At 40.2% G+C, this 23,776-nt stretch overlaps 1 protein-coding gene across 1 annotated transcript in view; it reads left to right on the top strand.

The window, feature by feature from the left end:
• The window catches only part of FAM78B (family with sequence similarity 78 member B), a 214,847-nt gene extending 195,058 nt beyond the window's left edge, over nucleotides 1-19,789 (top strand). The window contains exon 2 of the mRNA XM_069737221.1: nucleotides 17,399-19,789. Coding sequence (XP_069593322.1) covers nucleotides 17,399-17,921 — 523 coding nt within the window. The 3' untranslated portion in view covers nucleotides 17,922-19,789. The remainder of the gene's footprint in view (nucleotides 1-17,398) is intronic.
• The last annotated feature ends 3,987 nt before the right edge of the window (nucleotides 19,790-23,776 follow it).

Raw genomic sequence — 23,776 nt, 5'->3', positions numbered from 1 at the left:
TCAAATATTGCACAATCATGCTCACGCAGATGAGTGCGTAAAAAAAAAATGCATTACTGTCTATGTGAACGCATTGGTAATCAATGACATGCGTACACATGCGTTCGATATGCATGCATACTTTAGACTGCGCATGTCCAGGAAATGAAGTCACCAACTCCACCATGCGCATAAAAAAACGCAAACGCATGCACACACAGCTGTTTTTTTGCGTCATGCGTAAGATGATGTGGAGGCGTAAGCAGGCATTTGCATGCGTTTTGGCATGCGATTGTGCATGCAGATGATACTCTATACACAGAAACGCTAATGTGAACCTAGCCTAACACAATCATTCTGTGCGGACACACTGTCATTTTTCTTGGCAGCATATGTTCTCTTTACACAGGATAATGTGCAGCCTGAAATGATGATTTTTAAGCAGGCCAAAATATTATTCCACCTGATGGACGATCGTTTTCCTTGTTCGTCAGTTGACTGACAGCCTGTTAACACTGACCAATTATCGGGAAATGAGCTTTCATAGGTGCACTCAAGGCCGGCGTTAGAGGCAGGCAGACCAGGCAGCAGCCTAGGGCCCACGCTCCTCCAGGGGCCCCCAGCCACTAATAGTGCCACACCATGCAGCTGCTATGGGGCCCCTGAGTAACAGGGGCCTGGTGCCGCACCCCCCGTCGCGCATTCAACTCATAGATGTCAACACAGTTGAAAGCAGTGATGGACGAGAAAGCATCATGTGATGCTCCCTATCCCATCACTCCCCCTCAGCCTCTGACTCAGCGTGTGCCAGCAGGGGAGCTGATGAGACACTGAGACACTCTGCAGAAGTCATAGCAGCAGGGGAATGAGGAGGAGAGGTAAGTATCGTGTGTGTATGCATTATTGTGTGTGTGTATTTGTGTGTGTGATGGGGGGACTGCACTATACTGTCTGTGGTTGACTGCATTATACTGTGTTTGGGGGGCTGCACTATACTGTGTGTGTGTTTGTGGGGGGGCTGAATTATCTTGTGTGTGTGGGAGGGCTGCAATATACTCTGAGGGGGCTTATTTATACTCTGCGGGGCTGCATTATACTTTGAGGGCGCTGATTTAGACTCTTAGAGGGCTGCATTATACTGTGTGTTGGGGTCTGCATTATACTGTGAGGGGTTTACATTATACTCTGAGGGGGGTTGCATTATGCTCTGAGAGGACTACATTATACTCTGAAGGGGCTGCATGATAGTCTGAAGGGGGCTGCATTATACTCTGAGGGGGGCTGCATTATGCTCTGTGGGGACTACATTATGCTCTATGAGGGGGGCTGGTGTGAATGCAACCTTAGTACAAAGGGATTAAATAAAGTGTGATATATTGTTTGAAATAAAAATTCCTCCAATGTTCTAGCAGTTGCGGTCCCATGTGGAACACACTGATAAGACTATTAACTGTTGAGGACAGTTTTTGGGGTCACTCTGCTGGAATTGTTTCTGATGGTCCTTTTTGACATTGTATATGGTGTCTATGGGTTATGTCTGGTAAGGGAGCTCAGGACCATTGAAGTGAATAGAACTGACCTGTAATACCAGACACAACTGTGGATAGTATCCCTATTTCTAGAGGACAGCCGTACCTTTCCCACCTCATACAACCCCTTTATAATTGACATAGAGCTATTACAGTTGTATAACTGAGCACTGTGCTGAATGAAACACTGCATCCTTGGGTTTCATGGCAAAAGTTTTCATCTTTTAGCCTGTATTGTAAGATTTATGTTGCTCGGTTTAATGGATGACAAAGATGTCACATTAAAGTGATTTTTGTGTGCTTGTCTATTTCAATGTTTTATACTTCAGCATCTGATTATTGAGAAAAGGGTCAAATCGGAATCCAATTCTTTACTATGTTGCCAAAATTCGCTTTAGACCCGAATCCATGTCTTATCAAATGGGTCAATTGGTACTTTGTTATTCAAAAAGATGATCCTCAACATTTCAAAGTGCATTAAGCAAGACTGTGTAAGATCAGGGATACATTTTTTACTTGTAATTCATGTACCAGAGACAGTATTAAAGGGATCCTGTCAGCAGGATTGTGCACAGTAACCTACAGACAGTGTCAGGTCGGCGCCGTTATACTGATTACAATGAGCCCTGGGTTGATGAATTCTGTCTTGTGGTTGTTGTTTAATCTTTATTTTCAGCTTTTAGTTAATGATATGCTCGTGCCCCGGGGCGGCATGTGGTGGGTCTTCATGTGGTGCTCTGATTAGGTATTCATAATGCAGACTGCTGACAGGTCACTGATCCCTCACTGACCCGCCCCCTAGTTTACATAATGAATATTCTATACAATGATAATGCAGCAGGCAGGTGCTGCAGCATGATCAGATGTAAAATGTGCATATAATTCAATTATTTGATGCTGTAAGTAAATTCATTTAAAAAAATGTCTCAAAATGGCAGTAGCAGCTATTGGCGATAAGATGGCACCGCCGACTCCTGTGCAGTAGCATCTATCAGATCGCAGGCACTGTTGGCAACATTTTGAGACACTTTTTTTAATGATTTTATTTATAGCATCAAATAAAAGAATTGTATACACATTTTACATGTGATCATGCTGCAGCCCAGGCAGTATATAGAATATACATTATGTAAAAAAGGGGACAAGTCAGTGACCTGTCAGAAGCCATACAGATGAATAGCTTATCAGGGCACCACATGCAGACCGCCCAAACCCCCTCTCCCCCCCCCCCCCCACAGGCCGCCCCGGAGCACAAGCATATCATTAACACAAAACTGAAAATAAAGATTACACAATAACCACAAGATGGACTTGAACAACCAAGGTATAATTGTAATCAGTATAACGGCGGCAGCCTGACACTGTCTGCAAGTTACTGTGCACAATCCTGCTGACAGGTTCCCTTTAACTCTGCTAAAGTGCAATTTCTGAAAGGGTGTAAATGTAGTAGATTATAGACAGTTATTTATTTGGTGAAAACAATTCTGAAGCTATTAAAACAATTTCTAAAATTAAATATTACATTTTAATTTTTTGTAGGTATACCAGCTAGAAACTATAACAGATTCTTGGTTTATCGCTTTGTTTGGTAATTCTGGACAAATATTTTCAAGTTTGCATAAAAGCAGTATCATATATGTATGTTAGCTAGTATCAATTATACTTCTATAAGAGAATCGTCCTCACTTGCACCATCAGTAAAAATAATTGACTTGATTTCAAATTCTACGGTCCCTGTCACTCCTTTTAACCACTGTTATGATTCGCTCGGAAAAATAGGTAACACACTAAAAACTGCAACTGACCCTGCAAGTTACTGTACAGACTAGAGATCCTGACCCCACAGTCCCTAGTGGTTCCTGTGTGAGCTGAGATAGTGCTAACCACAGACTAGAAGATGGTGGCAAAGACCGATGCTGCCTGAAAGCCATTGAGCGCTTCAATTTACTCCTAAAGCGCCAGAGGTCAGAGCAGAGTGCAAGTTACCTACAGAAGGGAAAGTGTGCTGAAATAGAAAGCGATCCTAGAGTGAGTAAAACAAAATAAAGGTATACGTATGTACTGTTAGAGGATGTGCTCCCTACTTCCTAAAAAGAAACAGAAGATAGGTGCAAGGTAATAAACATAAACACCAGAGCGATAAACCCTAGATGGTCTTTCACTGACTGGCTTAAAAGACAGCAGTATGGCTGGACAACCACATGAGACTATATCAGCAGGAAATACCAGCTGGTGGAAAGTATATAAAGCCGCACCTGAAAGGTGACAGGGCAGGCAAATGAGTAAGTGAAAACACCTGTTACCCTAAAAAGACTGAAGCAAGGATAACAGAAACTAAACACCCAGAGAAAAGGTTTATCTGCTGTAGCTCGGCGAACAGAGAAGCCAAGCACAGGCTCAAAGGTTTGAACCCTGACACATGGCAACCATAGTTAATAGAAGTGACGTAAGAAGGGACATGTGCAGAGTAATGTTGTTTTGACATTGCTGTGCACAGTTTGTTTTATTGGCCATTGTTGTGTGTGCACGTACCCTTGGACAGTTTTTCAGTTTTCCTAAATTTGCTCCTGTACACATGTCCTTGTATTCTCGGCGGAATATCTAGGTATGCATGGGGTCTGGCAAAGTCCATTTTTCAATGCACAGATCCTGTACGACTTCGTTCTCAAGGAGCCCAGTAGTAGGTTTCTTACTGACACACTCTTTCAAAGCTCACTCAATAGTTAAAATATGCTTCGTGCTTCCATGCTGTGATATGAGATCCTCGCTGTGCTAATTGAGTAAGATTGTGTGCAGGTGGATATGCTGGCGTGTATAAATAGCGGTGGAGAACACAGAGTTGATCCAACACTTGATTAGACAGCAAGGAGGGGGTCCTGTTTACTGGATACTTAGAAGAAAAGATATGACAGCACAGACATTAATCAAGAGACAAGGGAGTCATTAACTTATCAGAGCTTTTGTAGGTGAGCAGGTTAAACTGTCTTACAATAATCAGTAGAAGCCATTTAAAGTGTAGTCTTTTTAGCTACCCAAGGGTTTCCTGGATTATAATTGAGTCACAGGAAAGTCAAAGCCATTGATATCAACAAATGTGGCCAACAGTTTAATGTGTTCGCGAGCATTGGACATTTTATTGCCTGGAAAAAAAAATATTGATCCTGCAATGTCTAATTTCGAGCTGCTGATTGGATTGTCTCCCGGAGATAAGCGAACACCAGACATGTCTGGCGATGGCTCTATGATGGAAAACACTGGAAAGCTTGGCCGAAAAAGTACTTCTATTTGTGGGAGAGAAGGCTGTTGGACCAAGAATCGGCCCAACCATGTTCTTGGATCCTGAGCAGTGCCTAAAGCAGCGCCTCTATGACTGAAAGCCTGATGCTGCCATGAGGGATAAAGTTAATTTCCTCACTGTTGCAGGGCTTTCAGTGTAGCAGTCACATGGCTTCTGAACCCTTGAAACTGTAGATTAATAACTTATTTGCAGGTTTATAACAATTTTTGACCTTACAGCTTCTCTTTAAAGGGAATCTGTCAGCATGTGTTTGCTATAAAATCTGAGACAAGCATGTAGGGGCAGATGCATATGGTTGGGGTATAGTGAGTAGTCTGCCTGTTCTAAACATTATAATACCATGGCCTGCAGCATCTTCAGTGATGTAGGGGCAGATGCATATGATTGGGGTATAGTGAGTAGTCTGCCTGTTCTAAACATAATACCATGGCCTGCAGCATCTTCAGTGATGTAGGGGCAGATGCATATGATTGGGGTATAGTGAGTAGTCTGCATGTTCTAAACATCATACCATGGCCTGCAGCATCTTCAAACTTGTCTCCTATTGAGCACATTTGGGACATCATTGGCCAGCAATTGCAAAGGTAGCTGCCAACGCATGATCTAGATGATTTGTGTGTCCAAGTGCATTCAGCATGGCAGAACATTCTCCTGAAAACCATTAATAACTTAATTTATAGCCGGCAATGTGTTCAAGTTCGGCCATTTCTGCCTGTGGAGCTCATACTCGTAACTGAATAAATTGAGATGTTTTGAAAATTTCTTTCCATGTATTCATCATTTGCAGATCTTTAACATGTCTGTCCATTCTGTGATTTCCAGACTTCCACATATTTTCCTTTGTTGATTTTGCAATTTCAATGTTGAGGAATGTGTGTGATTAGTAATTGTCCTCCAAATCATATACAGTGGGGAAAATAAGTATTTGATGCATTGTCGATTTTGAAAAACATTAGTGATGAGCGAGTATACTCGTTGCTCGGGTGGTCTCCGAGTATTTGTAAGTGCTCGGAGATTTAGTTTTCGTTCCGGTAGCTGAATGATTTACAGCGGGTAGACAGCTTGAATACATGTGGGGATTCCCTAGCAACCAGGCAACCCCCACATGTATTCAGGCTGTATTGCAGCTGCAAATCATGCAGCTACGGTAACAAAAACGAAACCTCTGAGCACTTACAAATACTCGGAGACCACCCGAGCAATGAGTATACTCGCTCATCACTAGAAAACATATAAATTGCAGAACAGAACACCATTTAATCTAATTTAAATATATACATCCACTTATGTAAAGTCCATGTAAAAGTTAAATCCTTCCAAAACCTGAACTGTATTAATAATAGCATCTAAAATATTGTTGGGCCTCATACCTTGGGGCTGGCATATTTGTACAGTAATAAAAACATTCAGCATTTCTTTCTCCCTGATCATCAGTTTCTGTTGTTTTATCACGCATTGATCAGAATACTCTTTAAATTGAAAAGTGAAATAAACAGCATCTTTCTGGTGCATGTCACTGAAGGATTTTAGTGCGGAAACACTAAAATGATAGTTTGTAACATTTGATAAATGACTTGACCTGTAACGTCAATTGATTTACCCACATCTTGTAGTACTAGATTCAATAGAATCTCTAATTCTCATGAAAGAATATGCAGCATACTTCTACTAGCCACAGTTGGAAAATCTGGAAATACAGCTCTGGCAAAAATTAACCCCTTTACCCACAAGGGTGGTTTGCACGTTAATGACCGGGCCAATTTTTACAATTCTGACCACTGTCCCCTTATGAGGTTATAACTCTGGAACACTTCAACGGATCCTGATGATTTTGACACTGTTTTCTCGTGTCATATTGTACTTCATGATAGTGGTCAAATTTATGTGATATTACTTGCGTTTATTTGTGAAAAAATGGAAATTTGGCAAAAATGTTGAGATATGTCACACAAAATACTTAATAAGTAACATTTCCCACATCTCTACTTTACATCAGCACAATTTCGGAACCAAAATTATTTTTTTGTTAGGGAGTTATAAGGGTTAAAAGTTGACCAGAAATTTCTCATTTTTACAACACCATTTTTTTTAGGGACCACATCACATTTGAAGTCACTTTGAGGGGTCTATATGATAGAAAATACCCATTCTGAAAACTGCACTGCTCAAGGTGCTCAAAACCACATTCAAGAAGTTTATTAACCCTTCATATGTTTCACAGGAATTTTTGGAATGTTTAACAAAAAATGAACATTTAACTTTTCTTCACAAAAAAATTTACTTCAGCTCCAATTTGTTTTATTTTACCAAGGGTAACAGGAGAAATTGGACCCCAAAAGTTGTTGTGCAATTTGTCCTGAGTACGCTGATACCCCATATGTGGGGGTAAACCACTGTTTGGGCGCATGGCAGAGCTCGGAAGGGAAGGAGCGCCATTTGACTTTTCAATGCAAAATTGACTGGAATTGAGATAGGACGCCATGTCGTGTTTGGAGTGACACCATTTTGGAAAGTAGACCCCCTAAGGAACTTATCTAGATGTGTGGTGAGCAACTTGACACACCAAGTTCTGACCACAGAAGTTTATATTATAGAGCCATAAAAATAAAAAATCATATTTTTTCACAAAAATGATTTTTCGCCCCCAATTTTTTATTTTCTCAAGGGTAACAGAAGAAATTGGACCGCAAAAGTTGTTATGCAATTTGTCCTGAGTACGTTGATACCCCATATGTGGGGGTAAACCACTATTTGGGGGCATGGCAGAGCTCAGAAGGGAATGAGCTCCATTTGACTTTCAATGCAAAATTGGCTGGAATTGAGATCGGATGCCATGTCGTGTTTGGAGAGCCCCTGATGTGCCTAAACAGTGGAAACCCCCCAATTCTAACTGAAACCCTAACCCAAACACACCCCTAACCCTAATCCCAACCTTAACCATAACCCTAACCACACCCCTAACCCTAATCCCAACCCTAACCATAACCCTAACCACACCCTAACCCGCACATGCCCCTAACTCTAACCCCAACCATATGCCTAACCCCAACACACCCCTAACCCTAATCCCAACCCTAACCACACCCCTAACTCCAACACACCCCGAACCCTAGTCCCAACCATAACCCTAACCACACCCGTAACCCTGACACACCCCTAATCCCAACCGTAAATTTAATCCAAACCCTATCCCTAACTTTAGCCCCATCCCTAACTTTAGCCCCATCCCTAACTTTAGCCACCCTAACTTTAGCCCCAACCCTAACTTTAGCCCCAACATAACCCTAACTTTAGACCCAACCCTAACTTTAGCCCCAACCCTAATGGGAAAATGGAAATAAATACTTTTTTTTAATTTTATTATTTTTCCCTAACTAAGGGGGTGATGAAGGGGGGTTTATATACTATTTATAGCAGGTTTTTTAGCGGATTTTTATGATTGGCAGCTGTCACACACTAAAAGATGCTTTTTATTGCAAAAAATTGTTTTTAAGAGCTATAATTATTCCATATTTTGGTCCACAGAGTCATGTGAGACCTTGTTTTTTGTGGGACGAGTTGATATTTTTATTGGTACCATTTTTGGCACGTGACATTTTTGATCGCTTTTTATTCCGATTTTTGTGAGGCAGAATCACCAAAAATCAGCAATTCATGAATTTCTTTTGGGGAGGGCATTTATACCGTTCCATGTTTGGTAAAATTGATAAAGCAGTTTTATTTTTCGGGTCAGTACGATTACAGCGATACCTCATTTATATCATTTTTTTATGTCTTGGCGCTTTTATACGATAAAACTTATTTTATGTAAAAAATTATTATTTTGCATCGCTTTATTCTGGGGACTATAACTTTTTAATTTTTTTGCTGATGAAGCTGTATGGCAGCTCGTTTTTTGCGGAACAAGATGACGTTTTCAGTGGTATCATGTGTTTTTGTATCCTTTTTGATCGCGTGTTATTCCACATTTTGTTCGGCGGTATGATAATAAAGCATTGTTTTTTTGTTTTTTTTAATGGTGTTCACTGAAGGGGTTAACTAGTGGGACAGTTTTATAGGTCGGGTCGTTATGGACGCGGCAATACTAAATATGTGTACTTTTATTGTTTTTTTTTTATTTAGATAAAGAAATGTTTTTATTGGAACAATATTTTTTTTTTACCTGTTTACTTTGTCCCGGGGGAGATATGACTATATAGTGTCAGATCGCTGATCTGACACTTTGCAGTGCACTGTGTCGGATCAGCGATCTGACAGGCACTGCAGGGAGGCTTGCTGGCGCCTGCTCTGAGCAGGCGCTTGCAAGCCACCTCCCTTCAGGACCCAGAAGGCCCCCCAAGGCCATTTTGGATCCAGGGCCTGCATTGAGGAGGAGGTAGGAGACCCTCGGAGCAACGCGATCACATTGCATTGCTCCGAGGGTCTCAGGGAAGCACGCAGGGAGCCCCCTCCCTGCGCAATGCTTTCCTATGTCGTCGGAACGCTGCGATCATGTTTGATCGCAGTGTTCCAGGGAATAATGTGCCAGGAGCAGTCCGTGTCCACTCCTGGCACATAGTGCCGGATGTCAGCTTTGATAGTCAGCTGACACCCGACCGCGATCGACCGCGCTCCCCCCGTGATCTCGGGTGATCGGTGATGACGTACTATCCCGTCGGTGGTCATACGGGCCCATACCACCTCGATGGGATAGTACATCATATGTCAGAAAGGAGTTAAGAGACCACCACATCAAAACCCTGACATGGCCAGCCCAATCTCCAGACCTGAACCCCATTGAAATCCTCTGGCATGTAATCAAGAGGAAGATGGATCGTCACAAGCCATCAAACAAAGAAGAACTGCTTAAATTTTTGCACCAGAAGCAGTGTGAAAGACAGGTGGAAAGCATGCCAAAACGCATGAAAGCTGTGATTAAAAATCATGGTTTTTCCACAAAATATTGATTTCTGAACTCTTCCTGAGTTAAAACATTAGTATTTTTGTTTCGAAATGATTATGAACTTGTTTTATTTGCATAATTTGAGGTCTGAAAGCACTTTTTAAAAAACATTTGACCATTTTTCATTGTCAGAAAAAAAATGCAAAAATTATTGCTTCGAAATTCGGAGACATGTTGTCAGAAGTGTATAGAATAAAAGGACATTTTACATTTTACTCAAACATATACAGTACCTATAAAGAGAAAAAACAGACAAACTGAACATTTTGCAGTGGTCTCTTAATTTTTGCCAGAGCTGTATGAACCAGACATGGCAGTCATGACATTGGGCCATATTCATCAAGATTAGCGCTTTGTATTACAGTATTTATAAAGACTGTGCTGGAGTAAGATGCTCTATTTTTGTTATGTTATGCACTTAAAGGGCCACTGTCACCCCCCTCAAGCCGTTATAAACAAAAAGGGCCACCTTGTGCAGCAGTAATGCTGCAGTCTAACAAGGTGGCTCTTTTAGTTTTTGTTTCTGTGATTCCCACAATAAATGTATTTATAATTCTGCTGAAATACCTATCTTTGTCCATGGAGGCGGGACTGAAGCCTCCTCTTAGAAGGCAGAAGAGCAGAGCGCAGGCGTCAGAATTCACACAATAACAGCGCTGAGGGGGCGGCGAAAATCTACACAAGAGATGACTGACTGCAGTTGGGCGCTTCTAAGAGGAGGCTTCAGACCCGCCTCCATGGACAAAGACAGGTATTTCAGCGAAATTATAAATACATTTATTGTGGGAATAACAGAAACAAAAACTAAAAGAGCCACCTTGTTAGACTGCAGCATTACTGCTGCACAAGGTGGCTCTTTTAGTTTATAACGGCTGTAGGGGGGTGACAGTGGCCCTTTAATATAGTTGGCACATCTTTGGGCAGCCATACACCTTTTAAAATTGTAATTTTGCAGTAGAAATTATGATGAATTAGTCCACTGTATACGCCCTATTTGCTAAGATCATCCCACAAAAAATTTGGCATGGCTTGCATAGTATACACTAAAAGTAACAATGTTCGTGAAACTGCAAGTCAGGATTCTTTCACACTAGCGTCGGTACGAGGCCGTCGCCATGCGGCGGCCTGAAGTACTGACGCAAACTGCGAAAAAAATGAACAACGGGGGCAGTGGATACGGTTTTACAACGCATCCGCTGCCCCATTGTAAGGTCCGGGGAGGAAGGGGCGGAGTTTCGGCCATGCATGCGCGGTCGGAAATGGCGGACACGACGCACAAAAAAAGTTACATACAACGTTTTCTATGCCGACAGTCCGCCAAAACACGACGCATCCGTCGCATGACGGATGCGACGTGTGGCCATACGTCGCAATGCGTCGCTAATGCAAGTCTATGGAGAAAAAAACGCATCCTGCGGGCAACTTTGCAGGATGCGTTTTTCTCCAAAATGACGCATTGCGACGTACGTCACACGACGCTAGTGTGAAAGTAGCCTTACACAAACATTTTATGACTTTTTAAGCCTGTTTACACCAAATTTCTGGCACTTACTGTTTGATGATTCAGCATCATTGTTCTTTTCCTATAAAAAAAAACTGGATGAAGCTATAGAACCTATACTTGGAGCTCTTTTGGAAACAAACTAAAATTCTGAGCTAATGATGTTTCTATGGATATCGACTTTTTCTAAAATGTTATAATATATTTTATTATTCCTGTAATTTGCTAAAACTGATTGCTATAAATGGTCAAAAATATCACATTTGTTCTATTTCTTGGATTTATTTTTATCCTTCCTATTGTTTAACACATCGTTCCTATTCAATTTTCCAATGTTCTATATTGCCAGTCTGAAAACTATCTCCGAGTATCTGCCCTTATGCAGCCTATAATAGAGGAGATCTATTTTTTTTCTTTTTACAGATCTGTTTCTTCTGTGTAATTTTTATTTAGTTTGGTAATTTCACTGCAGGAAATATTCTTAATGACTTGTGTAGGGTGACATGAAGAGGTATATGATATGACGCTCCCTGCCATTCTTATCCTATAAGATAAAGTTTCTACTCCATTGTCCACAGCCTTCAAAGTCATATCTAGAAAAGAAATGTCATATTTTTCATGATTAGCTGTCAGATATAATGGTCATAAACTCTTAATGTAAATGTAAGAGAGTCTTGTTTTTGCCTTGTTCTGGCTCTCATAAACTTGAATTATAGAATGTTAGAGTTGGAAAGGACCTTCAGGGTCATCGTGTCCAAGCCCCTGCTCAATGCAGGATTCACTAAACCATCTCAGACAGATGTCTGTCCAGCCTGTTTGAAGACTTACATTGAAGTTCCACTCATTGATCACCCTCACCGTCAAAATTTTTTTTTTAATATCTAATCTGTATCTTCTCCCTGTCAGTTTAATTTCATTGCTTTTTGTGTTTCCATGTGCAAATGAGAATAAGAATAATCTGTCTACACGGTGACATCCCTTCAGATATTTGTAGATAACTATTAAGTCTCCTCTTTTGATAGCATAACATTCTCAGAATCTTTAACGGTTCCTGGTATGACATACTTTTCAGTCCACTCATCATCCTAGTAACTCTTCTCTGAAATTGCTCCAGTTTTTCAATGTCTTTTTTTTAAATGTGGTGCCCAGAACTGAACATAGTATTCCAGATAAGGCCTGATCAAGGAGAAGTAGTGGGGGATAACTACTTCACGTGGTCTAGACTCTATGCTTCTCTTAATACATCCTAGAAGTGTGTTTTTTGCTGCTGCATCACACTGTTGACTCATGTAGGTCATGATCCAGTCCAGGGTTTGTTTCTGATTATTATCTCCCTGGGATGGTCATAAGGGGGTTAATCTCCCTTGCCTCATTTTGGATTCAGGAGATGTCACCGTGCACTCTCCCGGACCCTCAGTCAAGCTTCCTGACACCTTTGCTGGTGAGAGGGATAAGTTTTGTACGTTTAGGGAGAGTTGCAAATTGTTGTTTTAACATAGACCTTGATCCTCTGGGGATGAGAGTCAATGGGTAGGAATAATTATTTCCTTACTCTGGGAAGGTCCCCAATCTTGGGCTTTCTCATTGTCCCCCTCTGCCGCTGAACGAATGTCGGTGGATAGGTTTTTTTGAGGCCCTAGGACTTATCTATGATGAACCATACCTCTCCGGAAAGGAATTACGATGTGGGTAACCGGGATTTACTAGTCATTTAATTGGCTTTTGAAGAATGGAGGTATTTTTTGGAGGGGGCTATCCATCAAATCACGGTCATCACGGACCACAAGAACCTGTCTTATATTGAGTTGGCCAAACGTTTAACCCCGAGGCAAGTGAGGTGGTCACTTTTTTTTCTTGATTTCAGTTTTCCATCACTTTTAGGCCTGGATCCAAGAATGCGAAGGAGGATGCCTTATCACGCAGCTTGGATCCAATATCTCCTCCTGAACCTCCTTCCTTCATTCTTCAGCACGGAGTGGTTGTGGCTGGAGTTTCCTCAACATTACATTGTGTGCAGAATTATTAGGCAAGTTGTATTTTGATCACATGATACTTTTTATACATGTTGTCCTACTCTAAGCTGTTCCGGCTTGATAGCCAACTACCAATTAAGTAAATCAGGTGATGTGCATCTCTGTAATGAGGAGGGGTGTTGTCTAATGACATCAAAACCCTATATAAGGTGCGCTTAATTATTAGGCAACTTCCTTTCCTTTGGCAAAATGGGTCAGAAGAGAGATTTTTGATGGGCTCTGAAAAGTCCAAAATTGTGAGATGTCTTGCAGAGGGATGCAGCAGTTTTGAAATTGCCAAACTTTTGAAGCGTGAACACCGAACAATCAAGCGTTTCATGGCAAATAGCCAACAGGGTCGCAAGAAGCGTTTGGGCAAAAAAGGCACAAAATAACTGCCCATGAATTGAGGAAAATCAAGCGTGAAGCTGCCAAGATGCCATTTGCCACCAGTTTTGCCATATTTCAGAGCTGCAATGTTACTGGAGTAACAAAAAGCACAAGGTGTGCGATACTCAGGGACATGGCCAAGGTAAGGAAGGCTGAAAATGACCACCTTTGAACAAGAAACAAAAGATAAAACGTCAAGACTGGGCCAAGAAATATCTTAAGACTGACTTTTCAAAGGTTTTATGGACAGATGAAATGAGAGTGGCTCTTGATGGGCCAGAGGCTGGATCAGTAAAGGGCAGAGCGCTCCACTCCGACTTAGACACCAGCAAGGTGGAGGTTGGGTACTGGTATGGGCTGGTATCATCAAAGATGAACTTGTGGGACTTTTTCGGATTGAGGATGGAGTGAAGCTCAACTCCCAGACCTACAAGGGACAAATACCACCGCACCATGACCAAATCGCATATTACGACCACATGGTGACCAATAATACCACATACAAGGAACAAATACCACCACACCATGACCAGATCACATATTATCACCACATAGTGATCGAATACTACAATACTGATCATTAATTAAAAAAAAACACAATACTAATGTCATTATACACAGGAGATCTGTACTTAGCATACAGTGTCCGTGTACAGTTAATACAGTGATCACCTGTGATATTATACACATTATATGCCAGATGAAGAAAAAAAGGGACCGTGTCGCCCTGCACAGTAACAGGACCTCTCCTCCCCCACATTGAAAACAGTATCCTCAAAAATAATATCCTTCAATTGGCCCCAACAGTAATAATATCCCACATTCTGTACCCCACGTCTTCCCATTCTGCCTCATGTCTCTTCATACTGCTCCCATAATGCACCCCATAGTCATATATAGTATAATGCAGCCCCATATAGGTATAATGCACTCCTATAGCAGTATAATGCAGCCCCATAGCAGTGTAATGCAGCCCCATAGTGGTATAATACACTCCCATAGGAGTATAATGCACCTCCATAGGGGAATAATGCACCCCCATTGGGTATAATGCACCCAATAGTGATGTAATGCAGCCCCATAGTAGTATATTTCACCCCATAGTATACTGCAGCCCCACAGTAGTATAATGCACCCCATAATATATTGCACCCCCATAGTGGTATAATGCACCCCCATAGGGGTATAATGCAGCCCCATAGGGGTATAATGCACCCCATAATATAATGCAGCCCCATAGTAGTATAATGCACACCATAATATAATGCACCCCAAAATGGTATAATGCACCACCATAATGGTATAATGCATGACCATAGGGGTATAATGCACCCCCATAGTATAATGCACCCCTATAGATGTATAATGCAGCCCCATAGTAGTATAATGCACCCCCATAGTATAATGCATTCCATAGTATAATACACCTTCATAAGGGTATAATGCACCCACATAGTATAATACACCCCTATAGATGAATAATGCAGCCCCATAGTATAATGCAGCCCAGTAGTAGTATAATTCACCCAATAGTATACTGCACCCCATAATATATTGCACCTCCATAATGGTATAATGCACCCCCATAGGGGTATAATGCACCTCATAGTATAATGCAGCCCCATATTACTATAATGCACCCATAATATAATGCACCCCCAAAGTAGTATAATGCACCACCATAGGGGTATAATGCACCCTCATAGTATAATGCACCCCTATAGATGTATAATGCAGCCCCATAATATAATGCAGTATCATAGTAGTATAGTGCACCTCATAGTATAATGCACCCCTATAGATGTATAATGCAGCCCCAGAGTATAATGCAGCCCCATAGTAATATAATGCACCCCCATAGTATAATGCACCCTCATAGGGGTATAATGCACCTACACCTTAGTGCGGCATTACAAAAAAATAAAAGTTTCTCCTTACCTGGCCAAGATCCAGCGGAGTCATTCGCTTGATACATCTGAGGCGCGGACCTTCGTTCCAGCATATTACAGTGACGGCGACGTGCCCACTAATGTCATTTTCTGTTCATCGGACCCCATATGCCAGTAAGGGCAGTAATTTCATGATGGCGGCCCTGGTCCCTTGTCCCTTTTTTCATTTTCCTTTGATCATGAAATCATAAGGTGTAGTCCACCTGAACATGTGCTTGTAAGGGTCGCATAAATGAAACCAGTTTTAACATATTTCACACATCTCAGGTAGTAACATACAATGTAGGGATTTTTTCATTTGGTGTAAGGTTGTAAATGATTTCGGGAGTTTACAGAACTAATACAATTTTCCATCTTCAATGATTTTCCATATGACATCCAACTTGGAGTAAACATCATATGTTCAGACAATTTGCTGATTTATCTGTTCGACTAGAATTTAGCTTTGATTCACTTGCCTTCATTTTATACCCAAGGACCACCAAGTCCCTTTAACCTTTTTAATTTTTTTTGTAATTGATCTGCCACTTTATCTAGTTCTTGTTGTAGTCCTTGAGAAAAGTGGGTAATTGCTTTGTAACCAGATACCTTTGGGTTTCACTTTAGTCTGAGGTCAAGGAGGACTTCCCAGAGTTTGCACTCAATCGATTTCTCAAAATATCAGCCAGTTGTCTACCTGAGACCCTGACTAGCTATCTTCTCAAAAAAGAGGTTTTGATAATCTTGAGTTAGCACCTTACTTAGACAGTGCCCAAAAGGAGTGTCTCCGTCATGTTGTCAAAAGCTTCGGCCATGTGGGAGTCATTGTCTGAACCTTGAGTATTTCTGCTTTCTGTGATGAACATTAAAAACAGATCACCTGGAGTTTAGGGTGCATTACATAAGCAAGCATCATTTACAGAATGTCACATTGGGTTGGAGCAGAGTTTTGGTGCAAAGTATCCATCACGGTACTCACACACATGAGAATTGGTGCCACCTGTTCATGTTTTTTATATTTCAATTTTTATGTAGAAGTGAGCAACAGCCACACACAAACAATTAAATAAGATTGTGCTTTATGCGTGTAGGTCCGATGATCATAGTTACTACTGCCAGAATGTAAACTGTGTCTTTAGGTCAGGACTGAGCAGCAGGATATGTCTGTCTTTTTCTCAATACAGATAACAATGCTGGCAGGACTGTCCATACATATTATATTGTGATATGCTTTTTCTACCTAGTATAAGGGAGAAGGTATAGGATATTGCTCCCGACCCTTTACACCAATCAGCTGCTTGTAGAAGCAGCTAGAACTGTCCATGCGATGAAAGGGGCAACACGAGTGTCTGGGAGTTTGAGAATCAATAGAGCCGGCTACTAGCATTTGCCCTTCCGATTCATGTGTTAAGAAGCGGGGCATCAGCTAAATGATCACGGAGATGGTCTATCTGCTTCTTGCCCTATATAATGCTTTCTGTAACAAGAGGAAGGGTGAGCAATTTAGCTTTCTGTCATAGGCAATAGGGACAGAACTCAACACTGGATATGTTACCATGAACCCATTCACTAACCTAGACTACCAGGATTGTTACCATTAAGCTCTTCACTTACCTAGACCACCATGGTCCTTACTGTGAAGCTCTTTACTATCCTAGGCCACTAGGGATATTACTATAAGCTTCTTTATCCCTCACAAAATGCATAGGTGTAAAGCAGACTGTGGGACTAACTGCACATTTCTGCATCATAGTAACAGTGTGTCTGGAGTGAATTATATTTTCCTCAATTGATAATGTATATTTTTCTATCTCCCTAGGTCAAGCTGGGAACTCCCTGATTTAAGAGAAGGACGGGTAAAAGCCATTAGTGATTCAGATGGAGTAAGCTACCCTTGGTATGGAAACACCACTGAAACTGTGACCTTGATGGGTCCCACAAACAAAATTTCCAGGTTCTCCGTCAGCATGAATGACAACTTCTACCCCAGTGTGACGTGGGCAGTACCAGTGAGTGAAAGCAATGTCCCCATGCTCACCAGAATTAAAAGAGACCAAAGTTTCACTACTTGGTTGGTAGCTATGAACGCAAACACCAAGGAGAAGATCATTCTACAAACAATAAAATGGAGGATGAGGGTAGATATAGAGGTAGATCCCACTCAATTACTGGGTAAACGGGCCAGATTGGTGGGTAGGACTCAGCAGGAGCAGCCAAGGATTTTAAGCCGGATGGAGCCAGTCCCACCAAATGCGCTAGTAAAGCCTAATGCTAATGATGCACAGGTGCTAATGTGGAGGCCGAAAAGAGGACAGCCGGTTATAGTTATTCCTCCTAAGTAGGACTGAATGGAGTATAAGAATGAGAAGAGGAAAACCGGGAATTTTCAAGCTACTTCTTAGCCTCGAGGACAATGCATGGGGATGACAAAGCTGAAACAATTCTTTGCAGTGATTATTTATTGTGCCCATTTTTGGATGTGCACATAGATTTTATACAGTTTATTTATTTGAATAAACTCGAAAGGCTTTTGCCATAACTGTTTCATAGTGCCTGTGGCCAAACAGAAGTAAAAACAGATGCTCAGTTAATGACTTTATTATCAGTTAAACTTATGTATGCGGTGCTGTTTGCATTTAAGAATCACTTTGGTTGAATGCAGTTCCAGGCAATTTCTTAAGAATGGGACGACTAGTGTAACAGAGCAATTTATGTTGCCTATCCAATACAATGCGAAATTAAAATTTGGATGCAAAAATCTGATGTTTCAGTCTTAAAAATTCAGCGATTGAACCGAAGATGCCATAACCTATTAAATATAGTATTGACTGAGTTGCTAGTATTTTATTAAATGATCCACATTTGCAGCATAAGTTCTCTTTTGAATTGCATTTTTCAGTTAACATTGAGATATAGCCTATAAAACAACATCATGTGTCAATACAGAGCTGGCTCTGGTGATTTATAGTAAAAAAAAGCCTTCCCCAGAATGCAGTGCTGTGAGTTGTGCATTATAATAGCCAAAGCTGTTAGCAGTGTACCTGTCAACAAGAAAAATGTAAATGCAGGTCTGTATAACACCTGATGCCAGTGATCCAGCCATAGGCTTTACAATGGCACACTACAGAATGGTAGATCTTCAGTGTGTTGCTGTATGGTACTCTATACAGTATTAAATTGTATTCTCTTAATGGGAGCAATGTTTCTAGGGAAAAATGTATCTAGAATCCACCACCTGATCAAAATCTATTTCTATTGGATAAATATAGGAACTCATAGATGTCTACAAGTGCTATATTATGTCTCCATACAACTTAATAATAATCACAATTTTAATTTCATGTTTTATGAAATAACAGTTCAAGCAGAGATTAGAAAATGTGTCATATCTTATTAGAGAAGAACACCTCTTTACTGACTTATTATCCACTTCTTTTTTTCCCCCATTGATGATAAGTCTTTTACAAATCTCTCCACTCAGTCAACAAATTTTTCTTAAGTGAGGGATCAAATTACAGCTGCTGGGAATATGCTAAAAAGAGAGTCCAAAACCACTGAAGGCCTAAAGAGGAAAAAATGACCACAAACGGTCTTATTCCTGAAGATGCCGTTACACGTTATGGATTGTATGGAGCTGTAATATAGACATGTGCATGAGTCCTACTAATACAGCCTGCTACTTGGGATTAGTACAGTATCCAAAAGGCAATGTAATTGGAAAGTGATTTCACTTTTACTTAGATGGTCTTTATATGTAGGAGGATGCTCACAAGTCACCATAAACTTTGTAGCAGCTCTATAAGATTATTCTGTAAATATCCCATATGGTTAGACCCTTGTAGATACAGAGCAAGGTGGAATGATAAACCCATAACAATCTGTTGTTGTCCACCTTGATATTTGGATGCTTTCCGTTGTTGCTGGTTTGCATCTCTCAATCCAAAAAAGAAGTTCCAGAAAATGACACTGTACCTTTACAAAATGCCTTCTTTTTATGCCCCTGATTTTTGGGAAAAGTTGCCTTAAACAGGAGGCTTAATTTAATTTATTTTGTTATAGGCAGATTATTTAAAACGAGTAAAACTATGAGTGCAATGTATGATGCTCACAAGCAAAAAAGACAAACAGGATTTTTTTTAATATCACTGTGGAACAAATGTGGGTGTTGATTTCTAAGCAACATGAAAACAAATTTCTTTTGTTAAACTTTAAATAAAAAAACTTAAAAAAAAGTGTCCTATTTGCAGCAATCATTAATCATTCCTCTCTCCTCCAAGTACAGTGGGGGAAATAAGTATTTGACCCCTTGCTGATTTTGTAAGTTTGTCCACTGACAAAGACATGAACAGTTTGTTATTTTAAGGGTAGGTTAATTTTAACATCGAGAGATATAATATAAAAAATAAAATCCAGAAAATCACATTGTATAAATTAAATAAATGTATTTGCATTTCACACTGAGAAATAAGTATTTGATCCTCTACGAACTATTAAGAGTTCTGGCTACTATAGACCAGTCAGACACTCCTAATAAACACGTTACCTACACTAAAGACAGCAGTCTTGCATAGTCACCTTTATTAGAAGGAGTCATGCTCACCACATAGAAAAAAACCATAGAGCAATCACAACAGAGAATGTAATCATATAATGTTTTATTATTAATAGTATACCATACAAAAATAACATCAATAATAAGGGATAAAAAAATATATATATATGTGTAAAATTGTATATAAAAAAATATATGAATATAGCAGTGCCTGTGGCTATCTGGTGGCCCAATAATATAAGTTAAGTGTCCATATAGTATGCCAAACGGCCCTTTAGAATCAAACCAACTGTGCTGGTAAAATGAAAAGGGGGCAAAAGGGGGAAGTAGGTGTGGGAATATTATAATATGCTTATGTGCAATATAAATATGGTGTATAACAAAGTTGTGCACAAACCTAGATAATAAAAACCAAGTGAGGTAAAAAGGGGGCCGATATAAGGACCATATAGGAGGACACTTACTTTGTATAAATGGTATATATAATTCCGGGAACCACCAGCAGCTCTCCAGGGCACCCCGACGCGCGTTTCGGACGCACTGTTCCTTCGTCAGGGGGTAACATTAAACTAAACTAGGGGTTTTTAAAGGGATATTTTTTTTTATCCCTTATTATTGATGTTATTTTTGTATGGTCTACTATTAATAATAAATAAAACATTATATGATTACATTCTCTGTTGTGATTGCTCTATGGTTTTTTTCTATGTGGTGAGCATGACTCCTTCTAATTAACGTAGTGCTTCACTACACCACTGGCACTCTGGGTGTTCTCAGGGTATACATCTATATGGATTATTAATTATTTTATCCTTTGTATTTTATACATGTAAACTGTTTTTACCCTGTTAACATTAGTGTGTTTTACTAACTATAGTCACCTTTATAAAAGACTCCTGTCCACAGATTCAATTAATCAGTCAGACTCTAACCTCTACAACATGGGCAAGACCAAAAAGCTTTATAAGGATGTCAGGGACAAAATCATAGACCACACAAAGCTGGAATGGGCTACAAAATCATAAGTAAGACGCTGGGTGAGAATGAGACAACTGTTGGTGTAATAGTAAGAAAATGGAAGAAATACAAAATGACTGTCAATTGACGTTGATTTTGGGCACCATGCAAAATCTCACCTCGTGGGGTTTCCTTGATTATGAGGAAGGTGATAGACCAGCCTCAAAATACATGTGGGGAACTTGTTAATGATCTCAAGGCAGCTGGGACCACAGTCACCAAGAAAACCATAGGTAACAGGTTTAAAATCCTGTAGTGCCCGCAAGGTGTCCCTGCTCAAGAAGGCATATGTGCAAGCCCATCTGAAGTTTGTTAATGAACACCTCAGTGATTTTGTGAGTGATTGGGAGAAGGTGCTGTGGTCAGATGAGACAAAAATTGGCATTTACTCAACTCGCCATGTTTGGAGGAAGAGAAATGCTGCATATGGCCCAAAGAATACCATCCCCACTTCACTCCTTCACTCCACCGGGACATAAAAAATGGGTTGAGTCATCCAGGAAGACAGTGACCCAAATCATACAGCCAAGGCAACAAAGGAGTGGCTCAAAAAGAAGCACATTAAGGTCATGGAGTGGCCTAGCTAGTCTCCATACCTTAATCCCATAGAAAATTTATGGAAGGAGTTGAAGCTCCGAGTTGCCAAGCGAAAGCCTCAAAATCATAACGATTTAGAGATGACCTGCAAAGAGGAGTGGACCAAAATTCCTCCTTACATGTGCGTAAAACTCATCTTCAACTACAAAAAAGTCTGACTGCTGTGTTTGCCAACAGGGGTTTTGCCACCAAGTATTAAGTCTTGTTTGCCAGAGGTATCAAATACTTATTTCTCACTGCAAAATGCATATAAATTTATATAATTTATACAATGTGATTTTCTGGATTTTATTTTTAATATTCTATTTCTCAATGTTAAAATTAACCTACCCTTAAAATTATAGACTGCTCATGTCTTTGTCAGTGGGCAAACGTACAAAATCAGCAAGTGATCAAATACTTATTTCCCCCACTGTATATTGTCCAATGTAATTCACTTGTCACTGATTATCATCGGCATAGCACTTCGTGAAATATGAAATCAGAGGCTTACAGAAGTACAGTACTGCCCCCCAAAAATCTATGGGTTATAGGTCCATGTAAATTGGAAGTTATACAGTATGGCAAAACCTTGTCTTAACAGCTGACCTGCTAATTTTCAACTAGCATTATAAGCATTTAATTCTAAAGGTAGGTTTTTCAATGGTGAGCTCTAGTGATGAGCGAGCACTAAAATGCTTGGATGCTCATTACTCGAACTGAGCAATTTTTAAATCTCGGATGCTCATCTTGAGCAAAGAGTATAATGGAAGTCAATGGGAAATCAAAGCATTTTTCTAGCACACCCTACATGGAGGTCTGGGGGGCAGTAAAAATGTTGAAATGGATGGAAAAGGTTCTGAATTGAAGGAGAACAGAATGGGAAATACCCCTGGAAGCATCTCTGACTCTGAAATTGCTGCTGAGAACAACAGTGTCACATTTTTGCTCCACTTTAACCCTTTCACCCTGAACCTTTTTTCATCTTCCTGACCAGGCCAATTTTTTCAAGTCTGACCACTGTCACTTTCTGAGGTAATCACTCTGGAATGCTTCAATGGATCCCACTGATTCTGAGATTGTTTTTTCATGACATATTGTACTTCATGGCAGTGGTAAAGTTTCTTTGATGTGACTTACATTTATTTGTGAAAAAATTGGAAATTTGGTGAAAATTTTGAACATTTTGCAATTTTCAAAGTTTTAATTTTCATGCCCTTAAATGAAAGATTCATGTCACATAAAATAGTTAATAAATAATATTTTCCACTTTCTATTTTACATCTGCACAATTTTTGAAACATAATTTTTTTGCTAGGAAGTTATAAGGGTTAAACATTGACCAGCAATTTCTCATTTTTACAACAAAATTTACAAAGCCATTTTTTTATGGACCACATCACATTTGAAGTGACTTTGAGGGGCATACATGACAGCATATACCAAAAAGTGACAATGTTTTAAAAATTTCACCCCTCAAGGTGCTCAAAACCACATTAGAGAAGTTTGTTAACCCTCTAGGTGCTTCACGCGAATTAATACATTTGTGGAGGGAAAAAATAAATATCTAAGTTTTTTTCACAAAAATGTTCATTTAGACTGAATTGTTTTTACTTTCAAAAGGTTAAGGCTAAGTGCACACGTTGCAGAATTGCCGTGGAAATTTCCACGGCAATTCTGGAACTCCTGCCGCGGGTATATCGCATGCGGAATTGGCATGCATATTCCCGCAGAAAACTAGCGTTTTACAAGCATAATTAGCTTGCAGAATGCTAGCGTTTTCCAAGCGATCTGTAGCATCGCTTGGAAAACTGTGACAGGTTGGTCACACTTGTCAAATACAGTGTTTGACAAGTGTGACCAACTTTTTACTATTGATGCAGCCTATGCCGCATCAATAGTAAAAGATAGAATGTTAAAAATAATTAAAAAAATGGTTATACTCACCTTCTGACGTCCCGATCTCCTCAGCGGCTTCCGTTCCTATAGATAGTGTGTGTGCAGGACCTTCGATGACGTCGCGGTCAAGTGACCGCGACGTCATTGCAGGTC

This window comes from Ranitomeya imitator, chromosome 8, assembly GCF_032444005.1.
Source record: "Ranitomeya imitator isolate aRanImi1 chromosome 8, aRanImi1.pri, whole genome shotgun sequence".
NCBI lineage: Eukaryota > Metazoa > Chordata > Amphibia > Anura > Dendrobatidae > Ranitomeya > Ranitomeya imitator.
The sequence above is the reverse complement of the archived record's forward strand: the minus strand, read 5'-3'. Positions and strand labels throughout refer to the sequence as shown.